The sequence below is a fragment of the Microtus pennsylvanicus genome, chromosome 3 (assembly GCF_037038515.1).
Source record: "Microtus pennsylvanicus isolate mMicPen1 chromosome 3, mMicPen1.hap1, whole genome shotgun sequence".
In the NCBI taxonomy this organism is placed as follows: domain Eukaryota; kingdom Metazoa; phylum Chordata; class Mammalia; order Rodentia; family Cricetidae; genus Microtus; species Microtus pennsylvanicus.
The window spans coordinates 99,453,857-99,477,500 of record NC_134581.1 but is presented as its reverse complement, the minus strand read 5'-3'; the positions used below and the strand labels follow the sequence as shown (position 1 = coordinate 99,477,500).

General features: G+C 49.7%; 1 protein-coding gene across 3 annotated transcripts in view; it reads right to left on the bottom strand.

Moving 5' to 3' along the window:
- Positions 1–23,644, bottom strand: part of Olfm2 (olfactomedin 2) — a 79,078-nt gene that overhangs the window by 20,325 nt on the left and 35,109 nt on the right. Inside the window, exon 2 of one of the 3 annotated variants that reach the window (XM_075966701.1) lies at positions 1,865–1,936. The exons of the other annotated variants lie outside the window; for them this stretch is intronic. Coding sequence (XP_075822816.1) covers positions 1,865–1,936 — 72 coding nt within the window. The remainder of the gene's footprint in view (positions 1–1,864; positions 1,937–23,644) is intronic. 3 annotated transcript variants of the gene reach the window in all.

The window sequence follows — 23,644 nt, the reverse complement described above, 5'->3', positions numbered from 1 at the left end:
AGCTTGACGGGATCTAGACCCACCTGGGAAATGGGCAAGCCTGTCAGGTGTTATTTTGATTACACTGTGTACTGGTTCATTTTTGGTCAACTTGACCCAAGCCAGAGTGACCTGGGAAGACAGACTCTCGATTGAGAAAATTTCTCTATCAGATTGGCCTGTGGGCCAGTTTCTTGACTGACAGTTGGTACGGGAGGACCCAGCCCACTGTGAGCAGTGCCAGCCCTGGCATGTTTAAGAAAGTGGATTAAGCAAGCCATGGGGAACAAGCTAGCAAGGGCGACCCTCTGTAATCTCGGCTGGAATGCCTTCCTTCAGGCACCTGCCCTGACTCCCCATATATTGGTCAAATAAACCTATCTCTCACCAAGTTGTTTTGGTCATAATGCTACAATGGCCAGACTGAAACCAAGGTTGGGTGTGAGAGCTGACAAAAACAGAAACCGTGGGCTGAGCAGCCGCGGCCGGTGCTTTCTTCTGTGACTGTCGATGCCGCTCGACCTCCCAGCCATGGTGGACTCTACCCCTGAACTAGGAGTCAGAATTTGGTTTGTTTGTTTTAATTAAAAATCATTCTTGAATTTTATACTTAATGGGTGTTTTGCCTACATGTATGTCTGTGTGCCACATACGTACAGAGGGCTGAAGTCAGAATTGGATCCCCTGGGACTGGAGTAACAGACAGTTGTTTTTGTATTTTTTTGTTTTTTGTTTTTCGAGACAGGGTTTCTCTGTAGCTTTGGAGCCTGTCCTAGCACTAGCCCTTGTAGACCAGGCTGGCCTCGAACTCACAGAGATCCGCCTGCCTCTGGCTTTAGGGTACTGGATCCCAGCTGAGCTCCACCTCTTAAAGAACACCTTGACAAGGGCTGGAGTGTACCTCGTTTGTAAAGAGCTTGTTTAGCATAAATGAGACAGACTCCATCCTCAGGAAGAGCGAGAAGGCGGTGGAAGAAGATCCCAGCACCACAATGACTTGGAACCTGTGGTGCCGAGCAGCCAATAAAGGTTACTGAAGCCCCAGCGATGGCTGTGCATCTGACTGTGCCCTTGGCATCTACTAACAGGTTTAATCCTTACCACGAGAGATGCCACTTTTCTCTAGGGCAGAGAGAAGTCAAGACTCAGCCACAGTGACACAGCCTCCCTTCAAGCTATATGGTCACAGCGAACATGACCTTGCTGTCCTCCCCCTGTCTTTTTCCTCTGAACATGGGTCCCCATGGCCATTCAGGACTCAGGGTGTGACTGAGACAGTCCTCTGCCCAAGACAGGAAGTGGCATGGGGGTGGGGAATTTTTTGTTTCTTTGTTTTGGGTTTTTGAGACAGGGTTTCTCTGTGTGTAGTTCTGGTTGTCCTGGAACTCACTCTGTAGACCAGTTTGGTCTCGAACTCAGAGATCACGCCTACCTCTGTCTACCGAGTGCTGGGATTAAAAGTGTGTGCTACCTCTGCTCTGAAAGGGTGGGGAGTTTTGTCTGTCTTGCAGATGTTCATTGAATGACTAAATGTTGATGAGCTGATAAGTTAGGGACTGAATGTCGTCACACATTCACAGTGAATAGCCACCCGTCCGTTGCCCACCCCCTCCACCCCGCCTGCACCATGCCACTCCCTCCCTCTCTCCCAGGAGGCTGAGATCAGGCTGACACAGGCCCCCAGCAGGTCGTGAAGCAGTTCCGGAAGACGGGTTGTGATAAATGAATCAAGGACACGCCGGGCTGCTGCATCTGAACCATGTCGGCAGCCAGCCCTTTGGAGGGCTTGAAATAATAGCCAGCTGCCTTTGTCAGACCTGGAGGCGCTGAGCAAATCCCAGCTAAGTGATAAGCTTGTCAGGCCTTAAAAAAGATAGTGGCTCACCTGGCCAGGCTGAAGGGCAGGGAATCCTTGGGGCCTCCTCAGTGTGAGCCACAGTGGCTCTGCCCAGGACAGCTGGGAAGCAGAGCAGGTAATAGTGTTGAGAATGCCCACCCCTCACCCGTTCACACATCAGTCACTCGCTCACTCATATATTCTCAACTCACGATCCATCCATCCACGAGCCATCTGACCAGGATCTGGCCACATATCCATCAATCTGTTATCTATCGACCATGACCATCCATCCGTCCATATGGATTCTCATTCATTCATTCATTTATCCATCCATTCATTCATCTATTATCTATCCATCCATTCATGTATCTATTAATTAGTCTATATTGCTATTTCTTTGTCCATGCATTCAAGCACCCATTCATCTAGTATCTCGCCATCCTTCCAACTTTTATTTATCCATCCCTTCATCTACCCATTCATCTCTTAATCTCTCTATTCACCCTTCCATCTACTCATCCTTCCATTTGTATATTCATTCATTTATCCATCCACCCTTATACTTATTTTGCGTGTGCGTGTATATGCATGAGTGTGTTCGCATGTGTGGAGGCAGAACACTGGGGGATTTACTCTATAGCTGTCCGTATTATTTTTTTTGAAAGTGTCTCGGGCTGAATTCACTGACTTGCTGGGATTTCTGGCCAGAGAGCTCCAGGGATCCCACTGTCTCTGCCTTTCCAGAGCTGAGGTCACCGGTGCACGCTGCCATGTGAAGTTTTTACATGGGTTCTGAGGTTCCAAACTCAAATCTGCATGTTTGCATGGCATGTGGTTTACAGACTAAGCCATTTCTCCAGCCCCATTTTTTGTTCATGTTAGAAAGGGTCTCATGTATTTTCAGGCTAGTCTTGAACTGCTGACTTTCCTGTCTCTACCTCCCAAATATTGGGCTATCAGGAATGCCTACCATGCCAGGGAGAGAAATGACACAACATGAACAAAAATCTGCAAACAACCGGCAGAGTGGAATTTCCCTCCCTCTCAACTGAGCCACGTTAAGGTTTGGGTATATGTGTGCTGGAAGCAGGTCCTGGTGATTACTGGGAGATGGTTCTCTGAAGAGGCCGATGTGTAGCAGTTTCCTCCAAGGTTAAAACCTTCCATCTTGAAAGGAAACTTAGTTTTTTCAAGACAAGGTTTCTCTGTGTGGCCCTGGCTGTCCTGGAACTTGCTCTGTAGACCAGGCTGGCCTCGAATTTAAGAGATCCACCTGCCTCTGCCTCCCAAGTGCTGGGATTAAAGGCGAGTGCCACCACTGCCTGTCGAGTGTAAAAGAAACAAGCACTGAAGAGATGGCTCGATGATTAAGAACACTTGTTGCTCTTGCAGAGGACCAGAATTTGGTTGCTTGCCCTACATGGTGGTTCACAATCATCTGTTAACTGTAGTCCTGGGATCCAACAGCCTCTACAGAGGGCAGCAGACACAGCAACATCCATTCAAGTAAAACACCCAAATACACAAAATAATAAAACAAATCTAAGTGCCAGGCGGTGGTGGTGCACGCCTTTAATCCCAGCACTCTGGAGGCAGAGGCAGGCGGATCTATGGGAGTTCGAGGCCAGCCTGGTCTACAAGAGCTAGTTCCGGGACAGGCACCAAAGCTACAGAGAAACCCTGTCTCAAAAAAACAAAAAACAAATCTAAGTTGTCTTTTTCTTAAGAGAAGTGAAACAACGGGATGTTTTAGGGCAGGGCGTTTACAAGGAGGTGAAGCAACAGGATATTGTAAAGCAGCAGCAGTTCCAATCTGTGGATTGCAACACCTTTAGAGGTCGAATGACCCTTTCATAGGGGTCACATAGCAAATATCCTGCATATTACATATTTACATTATGATTCATAGCAGTAACAAATTTACAGTTATGATGTCGCAATGAAATAATTTGATGGTTGGGGGGCACCACAACATGAAGAACTCTATTAAAGGGTTGTAGCATTAGGAAGGTTGAGAATCACTGTTGCAAGAGGTTGCAAAAGTGTCTGTCCTCCAGGAAAACTCCTTAAGACAGGAAACCAACAACTCAAAATAGCTTCAGGAAGTTCCTGAAACTGACTAGATTCACTAGGCCCCTCCCTGCCCATGAGTATGTAAAGATTGTTGAGAGTCACTCTTAGACAAGACAAGCTGCAAAGAGGACCCTAAGACAAGCCCAGCTGCCTGGAAGAGGCAGAGACCAGCTGAGCTTTCTGGAAAGGACGCTTTCCAACCTGTCAGCTGCCTGCAGGCTGTGCAGTGTGCTCCAGGTTCCCAGCTGTGTGAGGAAAGTTGCCATGCTCCAGTGGACTGCAATGATGCAGCTGTCTTTGAGTCTTTTCTGCTCCTGTAAGTAACCCCTCACCCACTAAAGCACAATGGTTCTCCAAGTTGGGCTTTGGTGTTATTTGTACTTTGGTCTGTCATCAGTTAGCTCACCCCAGGAAAAGTCTCATACAACAAAGACTAATGCTGGCTCATGGCATGATTAGTGCCCACAAGAATGGGTCACTATAAAAACAGTCTAAAATTAACTAACTAACTAGCTAATAAAATAAGGACAAAGGGTGCGCCTTGCCAGGCATTTTGGTTCACACCTGCAGTTCCAGCACTTGGAGGCCGAGACAGAACAATCCTAAGTTCAAGGCCAGCTGGGGTTACGTATGGAAACCCTGACTCCAACGACAACTAGCAGGTAAATAACAGAAGTGAGCTTGGGTCCTGAATAGCCCCGACTTCCTGTCACATCGTGTGCCCCTGCTGTAGTTATTCTTGGCACTGGTGATGACATCTATCACGAGCCCCTTACCAAAGGGTAAACTCATAAGAACACGCAAGCTTAGGAGTCTCAGCCCCTAGACATTTCTTCTTCATACGTGACCCAGTCCCTAGAATTTTCTTACTGTCAAAGGAAATAGAGTAACCCAGCCTCCTCCCCCTGCTTAAATGCTCCCCACACACCTACATACATATGCATGCATGTACGCACATATGCACATATGTACACACTGCGACAGTGCTGTGTGACAACCCCTATACAAGAAACCCTGTAGTAGTACATCCATGGCAGCCATGTTAACAATTAATAATAAATAACAGGGGACATTTATTTCACTCCTCTGAGCGACACCCTGTGCTAAGTGCTTGGCAGCTAGTTTCTCATGAAGAACCCAGTGAGATTAAGCCATTATGAATGAAGTCCTACATCTGCTTTTTACTCTCCCTTGGTAGGTTGCCAGGTACATCACTTGGTCTGTGTCATCTGTAAAATGGCAGTAAAAATTCTCTCCCTCACTGCACACACACACACAGTGCACATACACATCACATAATACAATACATATGCACACATATATATGCACACACATTCACACATACACACATGCATACACAGCACGCACACACACACACAAATAAACCAAGTGAAGAAATGAAGGAGGTGCATGAGCGGGAAGATCCTGATGCTGCTGAGCTCTGCCCTCCACACACACTACAGACACGGCTCCATCATTTCAGGAGTGTGAACCTGGGGGCTGACTTGCACTATATCTGAACCAATGTGGGTGTCACGGGCATGCTTTGGGGAAGTCATCGACTCCTGTCCACCCAGAGCTACTCGCAGTGCTGAGCATGTGGTCCGCAGTCCTGGGCTCTCGTCACACACTACCTGCCAGCTTCCAGAACGCTTGTGGGTGCCCTGCTGACTTCTCTAATAAATGTCTTCTTTGAAATAAGTTTAGATTTATAGGAAAAATTCCACGAGACAGCCCAGGGGGCACCCGCCTGGTCGCCCTCCTCCGGCACTGTTAATATCTTACATAACCCCAGCACAGTGATCACAATGGAACCCCCAACACTACTAACTGAACTCAGACTTGTCCAGTTTCTCCAGTTTTCCCACTCAAGTCCTTTTTTGGGTCCAGAATCTAATCCAAGATCCCACACCGCACTGAGTCACCTCATCTTCTTACTCTCTTCTGCTCTCGAACAGTGTCCCCACTCCTTCCTGTGACCTTGACAGCCTTGAAGGACACTACTCAGAGTTTGTAGAATGCCCAATAGCTGTTTGGTTATGGAAGCCCTTGATTGCCCAGTTCTCTAAATGGAGCCTCAGTCCCAGACCCTCCTACTGGTTCTTATGCCCAGGAACTTCAGTAGGTCAGGGCTCAGGGGTAGAGCCCCTGCCTAGAATCCCCCAGTGAGGGGCTGGGGGGTGTGGCTCAGGGGTAAAGCCCCTGCTTAAAATCCACACGCGAGGGGCTGAGGTTTGGTTCAGGGGTAGAGCTCCTGCTTAAAATCCAACAGTGAGGGGCTGGGGTGTGGCTCAGTGGTAGAGCCCCTGCCTAAAATTCCCCCAGTGAGGGACTAGGGGGCGTGGCTCAGGGGTAGAGCCCCTGCCTAAAATCCCCCAGTGAGGGGCTGGGGGGCATGGCTCAGTGGTAGAGCCCCTGCCTAGAATTCCCCCAGTGAGGGACTAGGGGGGCGTGGCTCAGGGGTAGAGCCCTGCCTAGAATCCCCCAGTGAGGGACTAGGGGGGCGTGGCTCAGGGGTAGAGCCCTGCCTAGAATCCCCCAGTGAGGGACTAGGGGGGCGTGGCTCAGGGGTAGAGCCCTGCCTAGAATCCCTCAGTGAGGGACTGGGGCATGGCTCAGGGGTAGAGCACTTGTGAGCATGCACAGGCCTTGGGTCCCAGTACCACTACCAAACCCCCAAAAAAAGTAAAATAAAGGGGGACCAGGACCCATATTCCTACACCCGTTCTATATGTCTGCAGGTTCCCTCAGATGCCTGCTGCCTGGCGGCAGTTGCTGCTGCGGCTGAATTACTGAAGGAACAAATTCCAGATCCACAGTCATTTAGCTCTCAGTCCACAGCTCCCTGCCAGAGGCCAGATCTAGCGAAGTTCACAGAGACATAAAAACGCCTGTCTTCTCAGAGAGATTCCGTTTTGATCCTTTTTGTGTTGACATCAAGGACTCATTTCTTTAATACTTAGCGGCTTTTGAACCAAGGATGGGAGCAGCTAACTGCATTTGCATCAGACAGCTGGTTTTCCAGGTGAGCTACAAGGCCTCTCCAGTGGCTCTTCCTTCCACTCCCTCCCCCCCCAGCCTGTCACTCGCTGGCTCTGCTTCCTCCTGGTTTTCTCTGGGCTTCTGGCAGTGCTGGGCAGTCAGACTGAGGGTTCTGGAATTATCCACAGACTCTGAGGTCTTCTTTGCCACACAGACCAGGGAAGCTTAGTAAGAACTAGCAAGGGCCCAGGTTGCCTGCCACAGCCTACTTAAAATAAGTGTTTCCAATTTTTAAAAACGATTGGTTATTTTAATTTGTGTGTGTGAGAGAGAGAAGGCAAGGGCAGGTACCTTTAAAGGCTAGAAGAGGGCAAGGAACTGTTGTGTGCCACCTGCTTAGCTGCTGGGATAGGAACTCAGGTCTTCCGCAAGAGCCCTTAATCACTGAGCTATCTCTCCAGCCCCTTGTTTTTAAAGTGGGTATTTGTTTATTTATTTAGTCATCCATTCATTTGGGGGAGGGCTGCCATGATAAATGTTCAGAGGTCAGCAGACAATTTTGGGGAGGTGGTTTTGGCCCTCTGACACGTAGGTCCCATGGATGAATTCCATCCGGTCCTCATTTTTCCTGGCAAGTGACTACTAGCGAGCCATCTTGAAGATCCAAAGGAGCGGTTTCAAGTCGCATCATTGTGAATGTCTCCATATTTGCAATGGGGATCAAAAAGCCAGTCTCTGGGAGTGCCGAGCAGGTGCCCTTTCCTAGCTGGCAACCGGAACCCACCCTTTAACCGCGCAGCCTGCAGATCCGGTTGCTTTCTCAGCCCTAAGGGGGTGGGAACGGAAGATAAATGGTGGTTTCTCAGCCTGCAGGGTCCATACTGTTGGAAGCCCCGGCTCCGGTTTAATCTCTCACCTGAAGTTTGTCAGAAGTAAAAATGAGCCCGGATGAGCTTTTTAGACACTTCCCTCGACTTACAGGAATTCAATTTCTGGCCAGGGTATAAATCTGCAGCCCTCAGTGCCCGCGGTGGGGGCTGGGTCTGAGCTTCGGCAGGGGCTGGAGTTCGGAAATCAATCCCGCTGCGCGGAGAGGTCGGCGCGGGAGAAATTTATCTTCCGTGGCTGGCGGAGGCGTTTGTACGGATAGCCAGGGACACCCGGGCACAAAATGAAACGTTTGCTGCAAGGAGGCTCCCGGGCAGGTTGGATACAGGCTGTGGAAGCTGTGCAAGGGCATGGACATGAGGGAGAGGAATTACCTGCTGCCTAAGGAGCCCCAGGCCAGCAGCTGCCTGCTGCTTGGGACCGCCTCCATGGGCTCCTGCTGAGTGCCTGGGGGTCCCGGAGAGCAGCTGGTTTGCCACCCTTCCACCCCCCTCTTCTTTCTTTCATTCTGTGCTGTTCATCGAACACAAAGCTTGAGCATGCTAAGCCAGAGCTCTGCCACCGAGTCCCAGCCCCTCACTGGAAGATTCTAGGCAGGAATCTACCATTGAACCACATCTCCCAGGTGGCTACTTCCTTTGGGTGTCCTGAGCATTCAGCACTCGGGTGTACCCCTGAACTTAATGTTCCAAGGTTTCAAATAAATGTCTAAATGCATTCGGTCCTTTCAGCTGACTCTGGATCCGAGTTTTCTGTGTTCAAATCTTAGTTCTGCTGTGCGATGCTGGGCTAGTGACTTAACCATTCTGCACCTCAGTTGCCCTCCTGCAGCTAGAGGCTAAGAGTAGCAAGAATGTCAGGGGCTCTCAAGAAGCCGCTTGCAGGGTATTTAAATGGTTCACCTGCTGGCATAGCAGGGCACATGGGAGGCAGAGGTGTGGCGATCCAGAGTCCAAGGGCAGCCTCGGCCCTTTGGAAAGTCCCGGTCTCCAAAGAGGCAAACAAAAGCTTCCCTATGCAGTGTGACAGGGAATGTCATAACTGCTTTCAAAATAAAAAAATAAATGGATGAGCCTGGGATTCAGGAGGCAAAGGCAGGCAGGGTCCCTATGAACTGGAGGCCAACCTGGTCTACATAGTGACTTGCAGGCAGCCAGGGTTACACAAAGAAACCTTGTCTCAACATAAACAAACAAATAAATATTACTGGGTGGGTGTGACCTAGAGTACAAAAAAGGAAGAGTCAGGCAGTCTGAACTTAAATGTTTCTTCCAGCTACACTCTAAGCACGCGTGTGCATGTGTTTATCTATGTGTGCTTGCTTGTGCACACGTCATGGCCTGCGAGCTTGCGGAGGTCAAGGGCAGCTTGCCGGAGTCCGAGTCAGTTCTGTCTTTCCACCACTTGGGTTCCAGGGATCAGACGTAGGTAGACCAGCTTGGTGGCAAGGGCCTTTACCCACTGAGCCATCTCTGGGCCTCAGACCCCTGACTTGGCTGTGCAGTACCCAAAGCACTTGTTTACCATCTCTGGGCCTCAGGTTCCTCATTTCCCAAACAAGGAAGCTGGTGACAGTACAGTTGAGGGCTTAGGGATGCAGGGAGCTAATGTATTCTGAGCTCTTAAAGCCTGCAGTTCAGAGAAAGCTTACTAGATGCCTGAGGCTGTTTTCCTCACAAAGGGGGTTAGGACAGCAGTTCCCGAGCTCCCCAAATTCACACCCAAGCCAAGAAGAGACAGTGAGGAGGCAATCATAAAAAGGGTGTGACAACTGCCAGATGAATGAGCAGGGCTGGCAGAGGGCCAGCATCCTGGAAGTGGCAGTGACTAAATAGAACGGGAGAATGAGCTGTGGGTCTGGTGGGCACAGGGCACCCGCTCATGCCTGGGACATCCACTGAGCACCTACAATACACCCAGTACTGTCCCAGGCTCCGGAATGCAGCTATGAATGAGGTCATGCCTTCCTTGGGGTTCTGCTCTAGTAGAGCAATCCAAACGTTACCTCATGAGGGCTGAAGATTAAACTAGGGGTGAGGGTGGCGGTGAGGTCTGGAAGGTGAACTAGGATGTTCTCCTTTTCTCCCCAAATCTAATTTCTCCTCTGCTCCAGTCTCTGCTCGAGAGGCCTGTATAGCCATCACTTTTATTACTGCAACAGATTGCCTGAGGTTGACTAATTTATAAAGAAAAGATGTTCATTTCATTTTACAGTTGGGGAAGATGAAAGACAAAGACCTGTTGGGTAAGTTGGGTTAGCCACAAGGTCCCCATCACCACCACACTAGCCCTGAACTCATTGCATAGCTCAGACTGGTCTTGACTCACGGCAATCCTCCTGTCTCAGCCTCCCAGGCACTGGGGTTACAGTTACACACAATACCACCCAGCACTTTGTGTTATTTTTGGGCTGCTGTGTGTTGACTGGCTTTGGAGCCGGCATCCGTTCCCTTTCACAGGCCCTATCTCCGCCCACAGGCACACTGGGTGTTAAGATGTGTGCTTCTGGGAGGAGACACAGTTTATCCCACAACTGAGCCAAAGCAGCCACCGCAACCCAGTTCACACATTCCCTGCACTTTCCCACCTCTTTCAAAGAAATCTGTGTCCAAGGCAGAAAGCTGTGGCCCAGCATTTGCCTGGCATGCACGAAGCCTTTGGTTCTGTCCCCAGGACACAAAGACAGAATGCACTTGCAGGAGAATGGGCGGCGATGGCCATCTGGGTCACCCGAGCCTTTTGTTAGTAAGAATAGGCCACTTGAAGGGAAAATCAATCCTGGCAGAGCTGGGGAGCAGTAGCTCCCAGGCAGAGAGGCCCTATGCCTCTCTGCTCCTTTGCGGATGACAGCCAGCGGGAGCTTGCCATTGTTCTGCCAGGTGGCTAAGCCCAGAAGGGCCCTCAATCAGCAGGCATTGTGGCCAGCTGCACCTGTGTCCCGCCCGCTGAAGGAGCCCTGGCAGGCACCTCCAGCCTCGGCGTTCCGGAGACCAGCTCTGCAAGTGGTCATTATCACCCATGGGCCCGCCAGGCACACAGCCTTGCCCAGTGCCTGGGCCAAGAACTTTACATGGCGCCTTCTCCTAGCCCTCTGACTTGAACCTTACTGTGTGCCTCAGTGTCTCTGTGTGTAAAAACAGAGCTTTTGGTATGTCTTAGGTGACCAGTCTCCATTGCCAGGAGATGCTAGTGGCAGGAGCTTCTGTGTCCTCCCAGACGGGAAAAGGAACCACCAATGCTGGATGGCTCCAAGGAGGGACTTGAAGATGAGGTGAAGGGTGACTGAAGAGCTACGGAAGCCGTGAAGACTGGCCACTGTCAGTGGCACCAGGGGCTAGAGTCGTGGCTTGGCAGTTACGAGCATTTACTTGAAGAGGACCTGAGCTGAGTTCCCAACCCCCACATCCAAAGCCTCACAACTGCCTGTAACTGCAGCTCAGGTATACAACTCCTTCTTCTGGCCTCCATGGGTACTGCACTCACATGACATTCCCACACAGACACACACCCATACACATAAAATAAAAACAATCAATCTTTAAAACAAACAAAAAAGTGCTGCCATGCCAAAGTTGGGCAGGGAAAAGATGATATGCTGACTAGTTTTATGTCAACTTGATGCAAGTCAAAGTTATCTGAGAGGAGGGAGCCTCACTTAAGAATGTGTCTTCATAAGATCTGTCTGTAGGTGAGCTGGGTGGTGGTGGTGGCGCACACTTTTAATCCCAGCACTTGGGAGGCAGAGGCAAGAGGATCTCTATGAGTTCAAGGCCAGCCTGGTGTACAGAGCAAGTTCCAGGACAGGCTCCAAAAGCTAAGAGAGAAACCCTGTCTCAAAGGAAAGGGGGATATCTGTCTGTAGGCAACCACTTAATTAGTTATTGATTGGGGCAGGCCCAGCCCACTGTGGCTGGTGCCATCCCTGGGCTGGTGGTGCTGGGTTCAAGAAAGCAGACTGAACAAGCAATAAGAAGCAAGTTAGTGCGCAGCTCTCCTCCATGACCTCTGCATCAGCTCCTGCCTCCAGCTCTTGCCTTGCTTGAGTTTCTGTCCTGACTTCCCATGACGGTGATGTGGAAGTCTAATAAACCCTTTCCTCCCCAGCCTGCTTTGGTCATGGTGCGTTGTCATAGAAATAGTAAACCTAAGATGGTGTAGCCAGAGTCCAAAAGTTTTAGCCACGGTTCAGGACACTGGGAAGTGGGAGACTGCGCTAGAGAGGGAGGAGAGGGCATACAACCCCTCCCAGTTCCCCTGTCCCCAGCCTGCAAACTCCCTCAGCAGCCTTCCCTTGCCAGAAGCAAGCGGAAAGCCAGGGAGCAGGGGCACTTGGGAAATGGTCTACTCTACAGAGCTGCACACGAAAGAGTCTGGCGTGGGCACCAGATACGCAGCCCACACTCCTAACTGACAACCCAGATTCCTGCCCTCCACAGTTGCCCCAAGCAAGTCACCCCCTGTGGGACTTTCACACTTGTTTAGACACCTCAAACAAGATTCAAGACTTGGAAGGAAAGAAGATAATGTTCTATGTTTTTCTTCTTTTGTTTACTGTTGTTTTTGAGACAAAGTCTTTTGGTTTTGTTTTGTTTTTGTGTTTTGTTTTTCAAGACAAGGTTTCTCTGTGTAACAGCCCTGGCTGTCCTGTAACTCACTCTTGTAGACCAGGCTGTCCTCAAACTCACAGAGAACCATCTGCCTCTGCCTCCTGAGTGCTGGGATTAAAAGCATGCGCCATCACTGCCTGACTGAGACAAGGACTTTCTGTGTAGCCCTGGCTGTCCTGGAACTCACTATGTCGATCAGACTGGCCTCAAACTCAGAGATCTGCCTGCCTTTGCCTCCTGACTGCTAGGATTAAAGTTATCTGCCACCACACCCCACAGTTCAATTTTTAAAAAATACTTATTTTCTTTTTACTTATATGTATATGTGTCTGTGTAAGTGTATGTCCCATGAGCACAGGTGCCTATAGAGGTCAGAAGAGGGCATTGGATACATCAGAACTAGAGTTATAGACAGTTGTAGGTGCTGGAAACCAAACTTGGGTCCTAAGCAAGATCAGCAAGCAGTCTTAGCTGTGAACCCATCTCTGCGGGCTCCAGCCTTCTTGTCCATAGTGAAGACCGAAGCTGAAAAGCCACCACCTCTGAGAAGCCCTCCTTAATGGCCTCCTGAAAGCAGACCTTTGAAACAAAGTATTTTATTGTGATTTAATTATAGTTATTTGATTGATTGTCTTGTGCTTGAACATACACACTGCCTCTGGGTGTCACCACACATGCCTGTGGAGATCAGAAGACGATTTACAGACTTGGTTCTCTCCTTCCACCATCTTAGCGGCCCCAGACCTTCTTAGCGTCCTTCTTGCCGGCCCTTGTCATGGTGGAATCTTTATCGTCACACTTGGTGAGTGTGGGAGATGAACCATACTCTAGTTTAGATGTGGCTTCTTCCCCAAAAGTTTCTGGGTTCCCAGTATAGCGACATAAGAGGTGGGGTCCCTTAAGAGATGGGGGATAGTAAGAGGTCACGACCCAGGATATTATGGTAATTCTGGGGAGGGGTGCCCCCTCCTGTTTAGTATCCCTAGAAGGTTCTGGTAAGAGGTGATCTTAGAAGAGGTGGCTCCATGGTGGACATCTGTGTAGATGAGTGTTCACCTCAGAGTCCTCATCCGAGCTCAGCCCATACCCTTGAACTTCTTGCATTGTGACCTTTCTGTTTTATGAAGTCATTCAACCTCAGACATTTCATTACAATCATGAAAGAGTAACACAGTTAATCAGGACGGAAGTAGCTAAGGACAGGAACATCCTGTCCCCGTCACTTCCCCCATGTCTAAAACACCTCTTTAGCACCTGGTAGTGATACATAATTATCTGCACAGTATTTCCAGAAAGGGAGAACCCTGAGGCAGTGCTGATTCCTCCTATGCCAAGTGGCAGTGCACGGGGCTGGGGAACTATAGAGAGGCTGGGCTCTGCTTGCTGCCCTCCTCCCATCTAGCCTGAAACCCTCCTAGTGCACAGAACCCTTCCAAGTAAAAACGTCAGCACCTCCAGGAGCCCCCTCTCATTTCCGAGGACAGATGAGGGCATTCACCCGACTAGCTGACCATACCTGTCCAGGAATTCTACTGCCTCTACCACACCTCTGTACAAGAGCCCTCGGATTGCAGGTGTTTGTTAGTGCATTGATCTTTACGTGAGTCCAGGGATCTGAAGTCAGGACCTCCCGGCTGCGCCGCCAGTCTTCCCTTCCCCACTGAGCCACCTCTTTGCCTTGCCTTCCCACTTCCTCTCAGCCTTCATGATCTCTCCCTACCTTCTTTTATTCCTTCTCTCCTTTCTCCATCCCTCCGTCCTTCCTCACATGCTGGACAGAGCCGGCAGGCCCCAGGAGCACAAAGGAACTGAGGCATGCCTGCTTTCTAAGGTTTTCAGGGACCTTTTCTGCTCTCCTTCCACCAGTCTGTCCTGTTTTGACAACTTACTCTCTCCTCTCAGAGTGGACGCACAAACAACCCCGCCGCTGTGCTTTTTGAGATAGGATCTCACTATTATATAGCTTGGGCTGCCCTCAAACTCTCAGCGAAATGTCTGCTTCAGCCTCTGGAGTATTAAAGGCATGAGTTGCCATGCCCAGTTTTGAAAGGGTGGCTAGCTCTAAGTTAGTGCAACTTAGAAACATAAACCCCAGAGTCAGCTTACTGGAGTTCAGAACCTGGCTTCTCCACTTTCTGCTGTGTGACTTTGGGCAAGTGATTTAACCTCTCTGGGCCACACTTTTCCCACCTCCAAAGCAAGAGCAGTGGCGATGCCTCCCACTAGGGGCGAGAGAACTGACAGAGCTCTCCTTGGCTTTGTTCAAGGTGTCTCTTCCTCGAGGCTCCCCTTTGAAATCCCCAGGCAGATCAGGGAGGCAGAAGTCATCTCCTGCAGTGAGTTAATGAATCCAAAAGGGCCCCCGGCTGTGTCATGAGACTCTCAGAGCAAGTTGGCCTGATTTTCAGCCCCAGGGAACTGAGAACGGGGACTAGTGTCAGGCAACCATGCTGGGGCTGCACAAATGCTTACTGGCCCTATGACTCTCCTTGGTAGGGCCCAGGAAGTTAGGAGCTGTTCTTGGGTTTCTGCCTGAACCCCACACAGCTGTGACCTCTATATCCATGGCCTCGACTTGGGGAGCATCACTCTGGAGACGACTGGAAGACACCCCCAGCGCCCGGCAGCAGGTGACAGGTGGTCAGTGAGTTCTCACCCTTCCTACCGCTGCGGCCTCATGTTGTGGTGACCCCAAGCATAAAGTTATCTTTGCTACTACTTCATAGCTGTAATTTTGCTGCTATTATGAATTGTTATGCAAATATCTGTTTTTTCTTAGGCCACCCCTGTGAAAGGCTATGAAAAGGTTGATGGAGCAAAGGAGTTACAACCCACAGGTTGAGAACCACTGGTCCAGATGGAGGACCCTGTAATGCAGCTTGTGTTCCGAAGTCCACCCACCCACCCAGTTGTGTGTGTGTGTGTGTGTGTGAGAGAGAGAGAGAGAGAGAAAGAGAGAGAGAGAGAGAGAGAGAGAGAGAGAGAGAGAGAGAGAGAGAGAGAGAGAGACAGCGCTTGTGTGCATGGAGACCAGAGATGACATCAGATATCTTCCTCAATTGCTTCTCGGCCTTAGGATTTTTTTATTTTGAGGCAGGGTCTCTCACAGAACTTGGAGCTTGTCTCTGCCTCCCAGCCCTGGTCCTAGGCTCTAATGGACTCCAGGAGATGAAGCTCACAGGCTGTCATGGAAAGCACTCCCCACCCATGGACTTCATCTTATTCGTTTATTTTGGAACAGGGTCTCAAGAGGACCTCCAACTCTGTGAAGCTAAGACTGACCTCGAGTGTCTGAACCTCTTGCCTCCACCTCTCCTGAGATTACAGGTGTGTAACACCATGCCTTGTTTTTTGTTTCATTGGTAGTGCTAAGGATGAAACTCAGGACCTTGAGCAAAATAGGCCAGAGCTCTACCCCTGAGCCACGTCCCAGCCCCTCACTGGGGGATTCTAGGCAGGGGCTCTACCACTGAGCCACACCCCAGCCCTTCACTGGGGGATTCTAGGCAGGGGCTCTACCCTGAGCCACACCCCAGCCCCTTCACTGGGGGATTCTAGGCAGGGGCTCTACCACTGAGCCACACCCCAGCCCCTCACTGGGGGACTCTAGGCAGGGGCTCTACCACTGAGCCACACTCCAGCCCCTCACTGGGGGATTCTAGGCAAGGCTCTACCACTGAGCCACGTCCCAGACCCTCACTGGGGGATTCTAGGCAGGGGCTCTACCACTGACCCATGTTCCCAGCTTATACTGTACATATTTAAAAAATAACAAAGAGGTTGTGGGGTAGCTGAGCTAAAGACTGTTTACTTAGCGGGCAAGAGGCTCTGGTTTCCTCCCCTCATTACACACTTACACACACACACACACACACACACACACACACCCTCCAAGAACCACCTGTAAGAGATAAGACTCTCAGCATGTCTTATATGCATATGGAAAAAGTGAGGCCCAGAGGAGGGACTCTGGATTTGGGTCGTGAGTCAGGAAGGGGCTCATGAGCTGGGGTGCCTAGGGTGAGTGTGGGTGGCTGCCTTTGCCCATGTGTGAACAGAGGACACAGATTCTGGTTCACTCTCAACAGCTGGGTGTTTACATGAGTGTGTGCAAGGGAGGCAGACTCTGGTGGGCGTGAATGCATGTCTCTTTATTCATCTGAATATGAAAACGTGTATGCCATGAATAGAAGAATGCTAAACTGTGTGTCCAAGGGTCAGGGAGAAGGATCAGAGGATAAGGGCTTTTGCTGTACAAGCATAAGGACCTGAGTTCTAATCCTAAGCACCCCTGTAGAAATTGGGCATGGGTTGCTGTAACTGCAGTGCTGTGGGAAGCAGAGACGGGGGGACCTTGGGTGTACTGACTGCCAGCCTAGCCCCCGTCTCTTTCCAGGAATAGGAAAAAGAGAGTGACCGAAAGGGACCCCCAGTGTTCTTCTCTGGCCTCTGTGTGGATGTGTAAACTCCTATACACGTGTGCATACACCACATACACCTACATGCATACAGAACCGTGTATTCACAGTGGAGCTCTGTATATTTATGTACACGTGTGTTCATGGAGGGGCAGCTCTGGGAGGCGCCACTAGATCTGGTACTGAACTTGACACCCTCAGTGGGTGAGGGAGGTACCCCACCAGCCATGGGCCTGTTATTTATAGATGGATCCAGCTTCATAAATTTCAAATGTTTTTTTTTTTATCTCCCTCACTGCCAGGACCTTATAAAAATTCATGAGTTTCCTGCCTTGGAATATCTGAGTAGTTGGGAGGAGGAGGGAGATGGCAGAGAGAGGGCAAGGAGAGGGTCCCTGGTGGCATCAGGTGGGTGGGTCAGTGGGGAGAACGGGGGCCCCTTTGGGTTTTTTTTCTCGCCTTGAGGCTGTCCTTCCAAGCCACAGCTGGCAAGACCGAGAAAGCTGGTGCCAGGATGGAGTTCTTCCAGCATCTGGCTTTATTCTTCTGTGGTGACTGTGGAAAACTACCGCCCACTCGGGGCAGAGAAGGCATCCACACTGTTTTCTCAACTCGAGCTGAAGCTCCAGGTGGGAATCTTGCTACCCTGGGGTCCCTAGTTACAGACAAGCAAGGATCCACACAGGGAGGCAAATATGACTTCCAGCTTTATCCCAAGGGTGGGAAGGAAGGGGTCATATACTGAGAAGGGGTCTAGCAACATGGCCCAAGATGGGAAAAGGCACTTGGTGGAAGGGGAAAATCAACTCTCCCAAGTCATTCTCTAGCGTCCTAGGCCCTGGCGTGTGCAATCGTGCACGCATGTGCGCGCACACACACCGTGTGTGTGCAGAAACACAGAATGAATAAATAAAGCATGCATGTGGGTGGTGTGTGTAAGTGTGTGACACGAGACTGGGCAGACACCAGACTGTGGACAAACCTTCCAGCCAGCGAGATGGCTCAGGGGAAAAGGTCCCCAAGCCTGAAGACCTACCTTTTCCAGGACCCACATGGAGAAGGGAGAGAACTGACTCCCCCACGCTGTCCTCTGCCTTCCACATGCACCTCCCACGGTATGTTTGCTTCCCACAGAAGTATAAAAATTTCAAAACGAGTTGAACCCCTTTTCTCATGCCTGATAGGATACACTTGCCCACAGTGGCCATGTGCCTTCCCTCAGCCAATGCTGAGCATGTAGAAGTGAGTTGTAGGAGAAAACTTCAAACATTGGTGAGCTGGGGCTGAGTTGACTCAGTGGGTAAGTGCCTGACATGCAAGCATGAGGACCTGAGTTCAAATCCCCAGAACCCACATACAACTGGATACAGTGGTACACATCTGTAATCCCAGAGCTTCTATGATGAGGTGGGAGGTGGAGACAGGAGATCCCAGCCAGCCTGATATATAACATGAACAACCAAAGAGAGACCTTCTCAAACAGGGTGGAGCTACAGCCAATGTCGTCCTGTGCCCTCTGGTGCGCGTGTGCCATGGCCTGCATAAGAATGACAGAGCGCGTGTGCACGCACACACACACAAAGAAAACCAACTAGAGGAGAAAAGATTGTTTCGCTTCATGGCCTCAGAGATTTCAGCCCATTGCTTTGGGTCTGAGATAAGATCAGACATCAAGGCTGTGGGACTGTGTGCCATGGAGAGGTGCTCACTTCACAGCAGCCAGAAATCAGAGAAAGAGAGGAAGGCACCAGAGACAGGAGAGTCACTTCTAGGTACATCCCCAGAGACTGCTTCCTCCAAGCAGGTTCCCCTACTGGTCAGCTGTGAGCATGGCTGGGGGTGGGGAGCATTTTATATCCAAACTACAAGAGCCGGGGTGTGTGTGTTTGCATGCAGCGATGTAAATGTGCTTCCAAGCCAGACCTAGTGGCAAACACCGTCATCTCAGCATTTAGAAGATGGAGGCAGGCCAACCAATGGTGGCACACACCTTTGATCCCAGCACTTGGGAGGCAGAGGCAAATTTCTGTGAGTTCGAGGTTAGCCTGGTGTACAGAGTGAGTTCCAGGACAGCCAGACTGTTATATAGAGAAACCTTGTCTCAGGAAAACCAACAAAAGAAAGAAAGAAAGAAAGAAAGAAAGAAAGAAAGAAAGAAAGAAAGAAAGAAAAAAGGAAAATGGAGGCAGGAGGATATGGAGCTCAAGGCCAGCCTGGGCTACATAGAGAGTTTGAGGATAGACCGGGTGATGTGATTACCCTGCATCAAACAACAGTAAAAAAAAAAATCCAAACGCTCAACAGTTTGTAAGAAATGGGTCAACAAGTAGGTAGGGGAAACATGGGCATCAACTTCCCCACATAAACACATTTTCTGGTCTATCTATACGAGTTCTGCTCTGATCTAGTTTAGGATGTGGGTTAGCCCCGTGTTTTAGCTCCCTCCACTGTCAGCCTGACACAGTCACTGGAGGGGCCTCACCTAGCCTGTGGGAATGCCTGTGGGTGACTCTCTAATTGATGACTGATGTAAAAGGCCCAGCCCACTGTGGACAGTGCTATGCCTGGGCAGGTGGGCCTGAGCACCCAGCCCACTGTGGATGGTGTTGCCCTGGGCAGGTGAACCTGGGCACCCAGCCCACTGTGGGTGGCGCATCCCTGGGCAGGTGGGCCTGGGCAACAGCTTTCCCCATTGGTTTCTACCTCAAATTCCTGCTTGAATCCCTGCCCTAAGGTCTCTCAATGATGAACTGTGACCTACCTGGAAGTGTTAAGTCAAAGAGACACTCACCGCACCCGGTTCATTTGCCCAGAGTTATCACAGTAGCGGATAGGCAGCTAACTAGAAAGCTGGCACTCAGCTCCCACCCGGTCTGTGCCAAACTTACTTCAAACGCGGTCTATCTCAAGCCCCAGGTCCACCCTGGACTATGCCAGCACTCAGTTACATCCTGGTGTATCTCAGGATCTGGGTTGCCTGGTTACAGCACTGCTGTGGTCTGTGGAAACTTGGGTGTGTTTCTGGTCTAAGTTCCAAGGATCTGGGGTCTAGCTTTAGATGCATGCTCAGCCCTTATCTACCTATCCAGGGCTTGTGCTTGATCGGAATCTGGCAAAATCAACTCCGGAGCATCTTAAGACCTGAGGGTTGTAGAGGCCAGAGGTCAGCCTCAGGTGTTGTTCCTTGGGTGCCAACTACCTTGATTTTCAGGGACAGTGTCTCACAAAACAGGCTAGGCTAGTTGGCTAGCAAGCCCCAGGGATCTGCCTTACTTCCCCAGCGTGGGGACTACAAGCACAAGCTACCGCAGCTGACATTTTACATGGGTTGTGGGGACAGAACTCGGGTGCTTGTGCGTATCTGTGAAGCTTCTAGACTAAGTGAGCTATCTCCCCAGCCCAGACTTCAAGATTTTATAATGAATGTCCCCTTCCTTACTTAAGGGATTCACTCTGCTACAGCCATGTTGACCCCACCATGCGAGCTTTAGTCCCTCAAACGTGGAGCCAAAATAAGGCTTTGGGATAGCTCGTGGTCACTGCCAGTGACACAATCTAGAACCTTCTGGAGAAAAGCCTCTGGGCATATCTATGCGGGATCATCTTGATTGCATTAACTGTGGTGGGAAGCCCCCCTCCATCCACTGTGTGGGGTCACTTCCAGGCTGGGATTTGGGTTGTGAGCATGGGGAGAGTAGGAAAAGCAGCAATGCACTTCCTCACGACTCTCTGCCTCTTGACCATGGACACGTGACCAGCTGCTTCCAGCCACTGTTGCCAGGACTCCCCTGTTATGATGGATTGTGTACAGGAACCGTGCATCAAAAGAAACCCTTTCTCCATGAAGTTGCTTTTGTTAGCACATTTTATCACAGAACAGAAAAACAAAATAAGCACCTATTTCCCCAAAATTGCTTTTTTGTCAGGAATGTATTTCCTGCGAGAAGAAAAGTAACTAATGTGTGTGCTGATGTGTCCGGGTGAGGAGAGGGACTTGGGGCACAGAGTCGCGAAGGTTAAAGCTGCAGGCCCAGGGGCAAGTGCTTGCTGTGCAAGTGTGAGGTGCTGAGATCAAATCCCCAGCCCCCATGGGAAAGCCGGATGTGGAAGTGTGCCTTTATAACCTCCGTGACAGCTAGGCAGAAACAGGAGGATCCTGGGGCTCGCTAGCTGCTCAGTCTACTCAAAAGATGATCTCTAAGTTCAGTGAGAGACTGCCTCAAAAAATAAGGTGGGTCTGTCCATGGTGGCACACAACCTTTATCCCAGCACTCAGAAGGCAGAAACAGATGCATTTAAGACCAGCCTGGTCAACACAGTGAGTTCCAGGCCAGCCAGGGCCACATAGCAAAACCTTGTGTCCATGGTGATGATGATGGGGGTGGGGGTGACGATGACGGCATGGCGATGTTGATGATGTAATGATGATGATATGATATGATGGTGGCAGTGGTGGTGGTGGTGGTGATGATGCTGTAATGTGATATGATGGTCACATGATGATGACAGTGGTGTGATGATGATAATATGATATGATGATGATTAGGACGATGTGATATGATGATGACATGATGGTGATATATAGTGATGATAATGGTGTGATGATGGTAATATGATATGATGATGATTAGGACGATGTGATATGATGATGACATGATGATGATATATAATGATGATAATGGTGTGATGATGGTAATATGATATGATGATGATTAGGACGATGTGATATGATGATGACATGATGGTGATATATAATGATGATAATGGTGTGATGATGGTAATATGATATGATGATGATTAGGACGATGTGATATGATGATGACATGATGGTGATATATAGTGATGATAATGGTGTGATGATGGTAATATGATATGATGATGATTAGGACGATGTGATATGATGATGACATGATGGTGATATATAATGATGATATATAGTGATGATAATGGTGTGATGATGATAATATGATGTGATGATGATTAGGACGATGTGATATGATGATGACATGATGGTGGTATATAGTGATGATAATGGTGTGATGATGGTAATATGATATGATGATGATTAGGACGATGTGATATGATGATGACATGATGGTGATATATAGTGATGATATATAGTGATGATAATGGTGTGATGATGGTAATATGATGTGATGATGATTAGGACGATGTGATATGATGATGACATGATGGTGATATATAGTGATGATATATAGTGATGATAATGGTGTGATGATGGTAATATGATGTGATGATGATTAGGACGATGTGATATGATGATGACATGATGGTGATATGTAATGATGATAATGGTGTGATGATGGTAATATGATGTGATGATGATTAGGACGATGTGGAGACTGATAGAGGAAGACACCTGCAGTTGACCTCTGGATTTTACATGTGTGCGCCACATATCCTAGCACACACATGTAAGCTACAGAACTATGAAGCTGAAGAGCCGTATGAATTGGATCTGCAGAAATCCAGAGCTGTGGGCAGGCAACAAAAGAGGCATGAAGATGAGGGACCTGCAGAGGACGGTCGGGGAATGGGACGGGAGGAGCTGCATGGCTCCATACCCCTCCGGCCACAACTTGGATACAGCATGACTCATTCCAGACATATCTACAACAGCTGGACACACGTGTGAACAGTCGTGGGCCTGTGTACAGAGCAGTGTGACTCCACAGTGGATGTGTGTGAGGATCCTTGAAACTGTGTGTAGTTCTCTGTTCATGAGCCTTCTATTCTCAACAGACACTCCTTGACATGTGACGGAGCTGCAGTCAGATACACGCTGTTAATAGAAAATCATTGGGAAAGGGTTGAGACTGGGCCTTGAGTAGCTCCGGCTGGCCTCAAACTCATTACGTAGGAGAAGCTGATCTCGACCCCCTGATCCTCCAACATGCTTCCGTCACAAGCATATGCTGCCGGTCAGTTTATCCCACACTGAGGATGGAACTCAGAGCCACATCACCAGCCCCAGCCTTTGGAACGTGCTGTGTAGCTGAGGCTGGCCTTGAATTTGTTACCTTCCTTCCGCCACCTCCTGATGCTGAGATTACAAGGCCGTGGTGTGTCACACCCCGCTCTCCCTGCCCATGACCAGTGTTAACAAACTGACCAAGCGAACTTGGAGAGAAAGGATTTATTTGATCTATACTTCCAAGTCACAGCCCATCACTGAAAGATGGTTTCCACATCTCACACTGGGAAAATGACATCTGTAGATACGGTGTCACCTGACCTCTTGGGCTGCTAACTAGCTCATTAGCAGTGCAGTAACTCCTGGAACAGGCAGAGCACTCTCTCAGACGTCAGCTCTGCGACCATATGCCTCAGCAGGAGCTGACCGGCAGACATGATATACTACAAGAGCTGTTCAAGAGGAGGCTCAGCTGCTAAAGCCTCAGCAGCAAGTGTTAGGGCTGGAGCCAGAGCCCCAGAACGCACCTAAACACTGCGTGGGTGGCCGCCCACCTGTAATTCCAAACTTGGAAGCTAGAGGTAAGGGATCCCCAAACAGGCTGGCTAGTGAACTCTGAGTTTGATTAAGAGACCCTGCCTCAATAGATACAGTGGAATAGGGATGGAGGATGATTCTGACATCAACTCTAGGCCTGTTCATGCACTTACACCCAGGTGCACTCTCATACATACAACACACACACACGCACGCACACACACACATACACACACGCACACACACACGCACACACACGCACACACGCACACACACACCTACACACACGCGCGCACACGCACACACACATGCACACACGAGAAAAAGAAAATAGGGGTTTAAAAAGGAATGTTTATAGTTCCCAAACTGTCCAGTTACTGTGCTA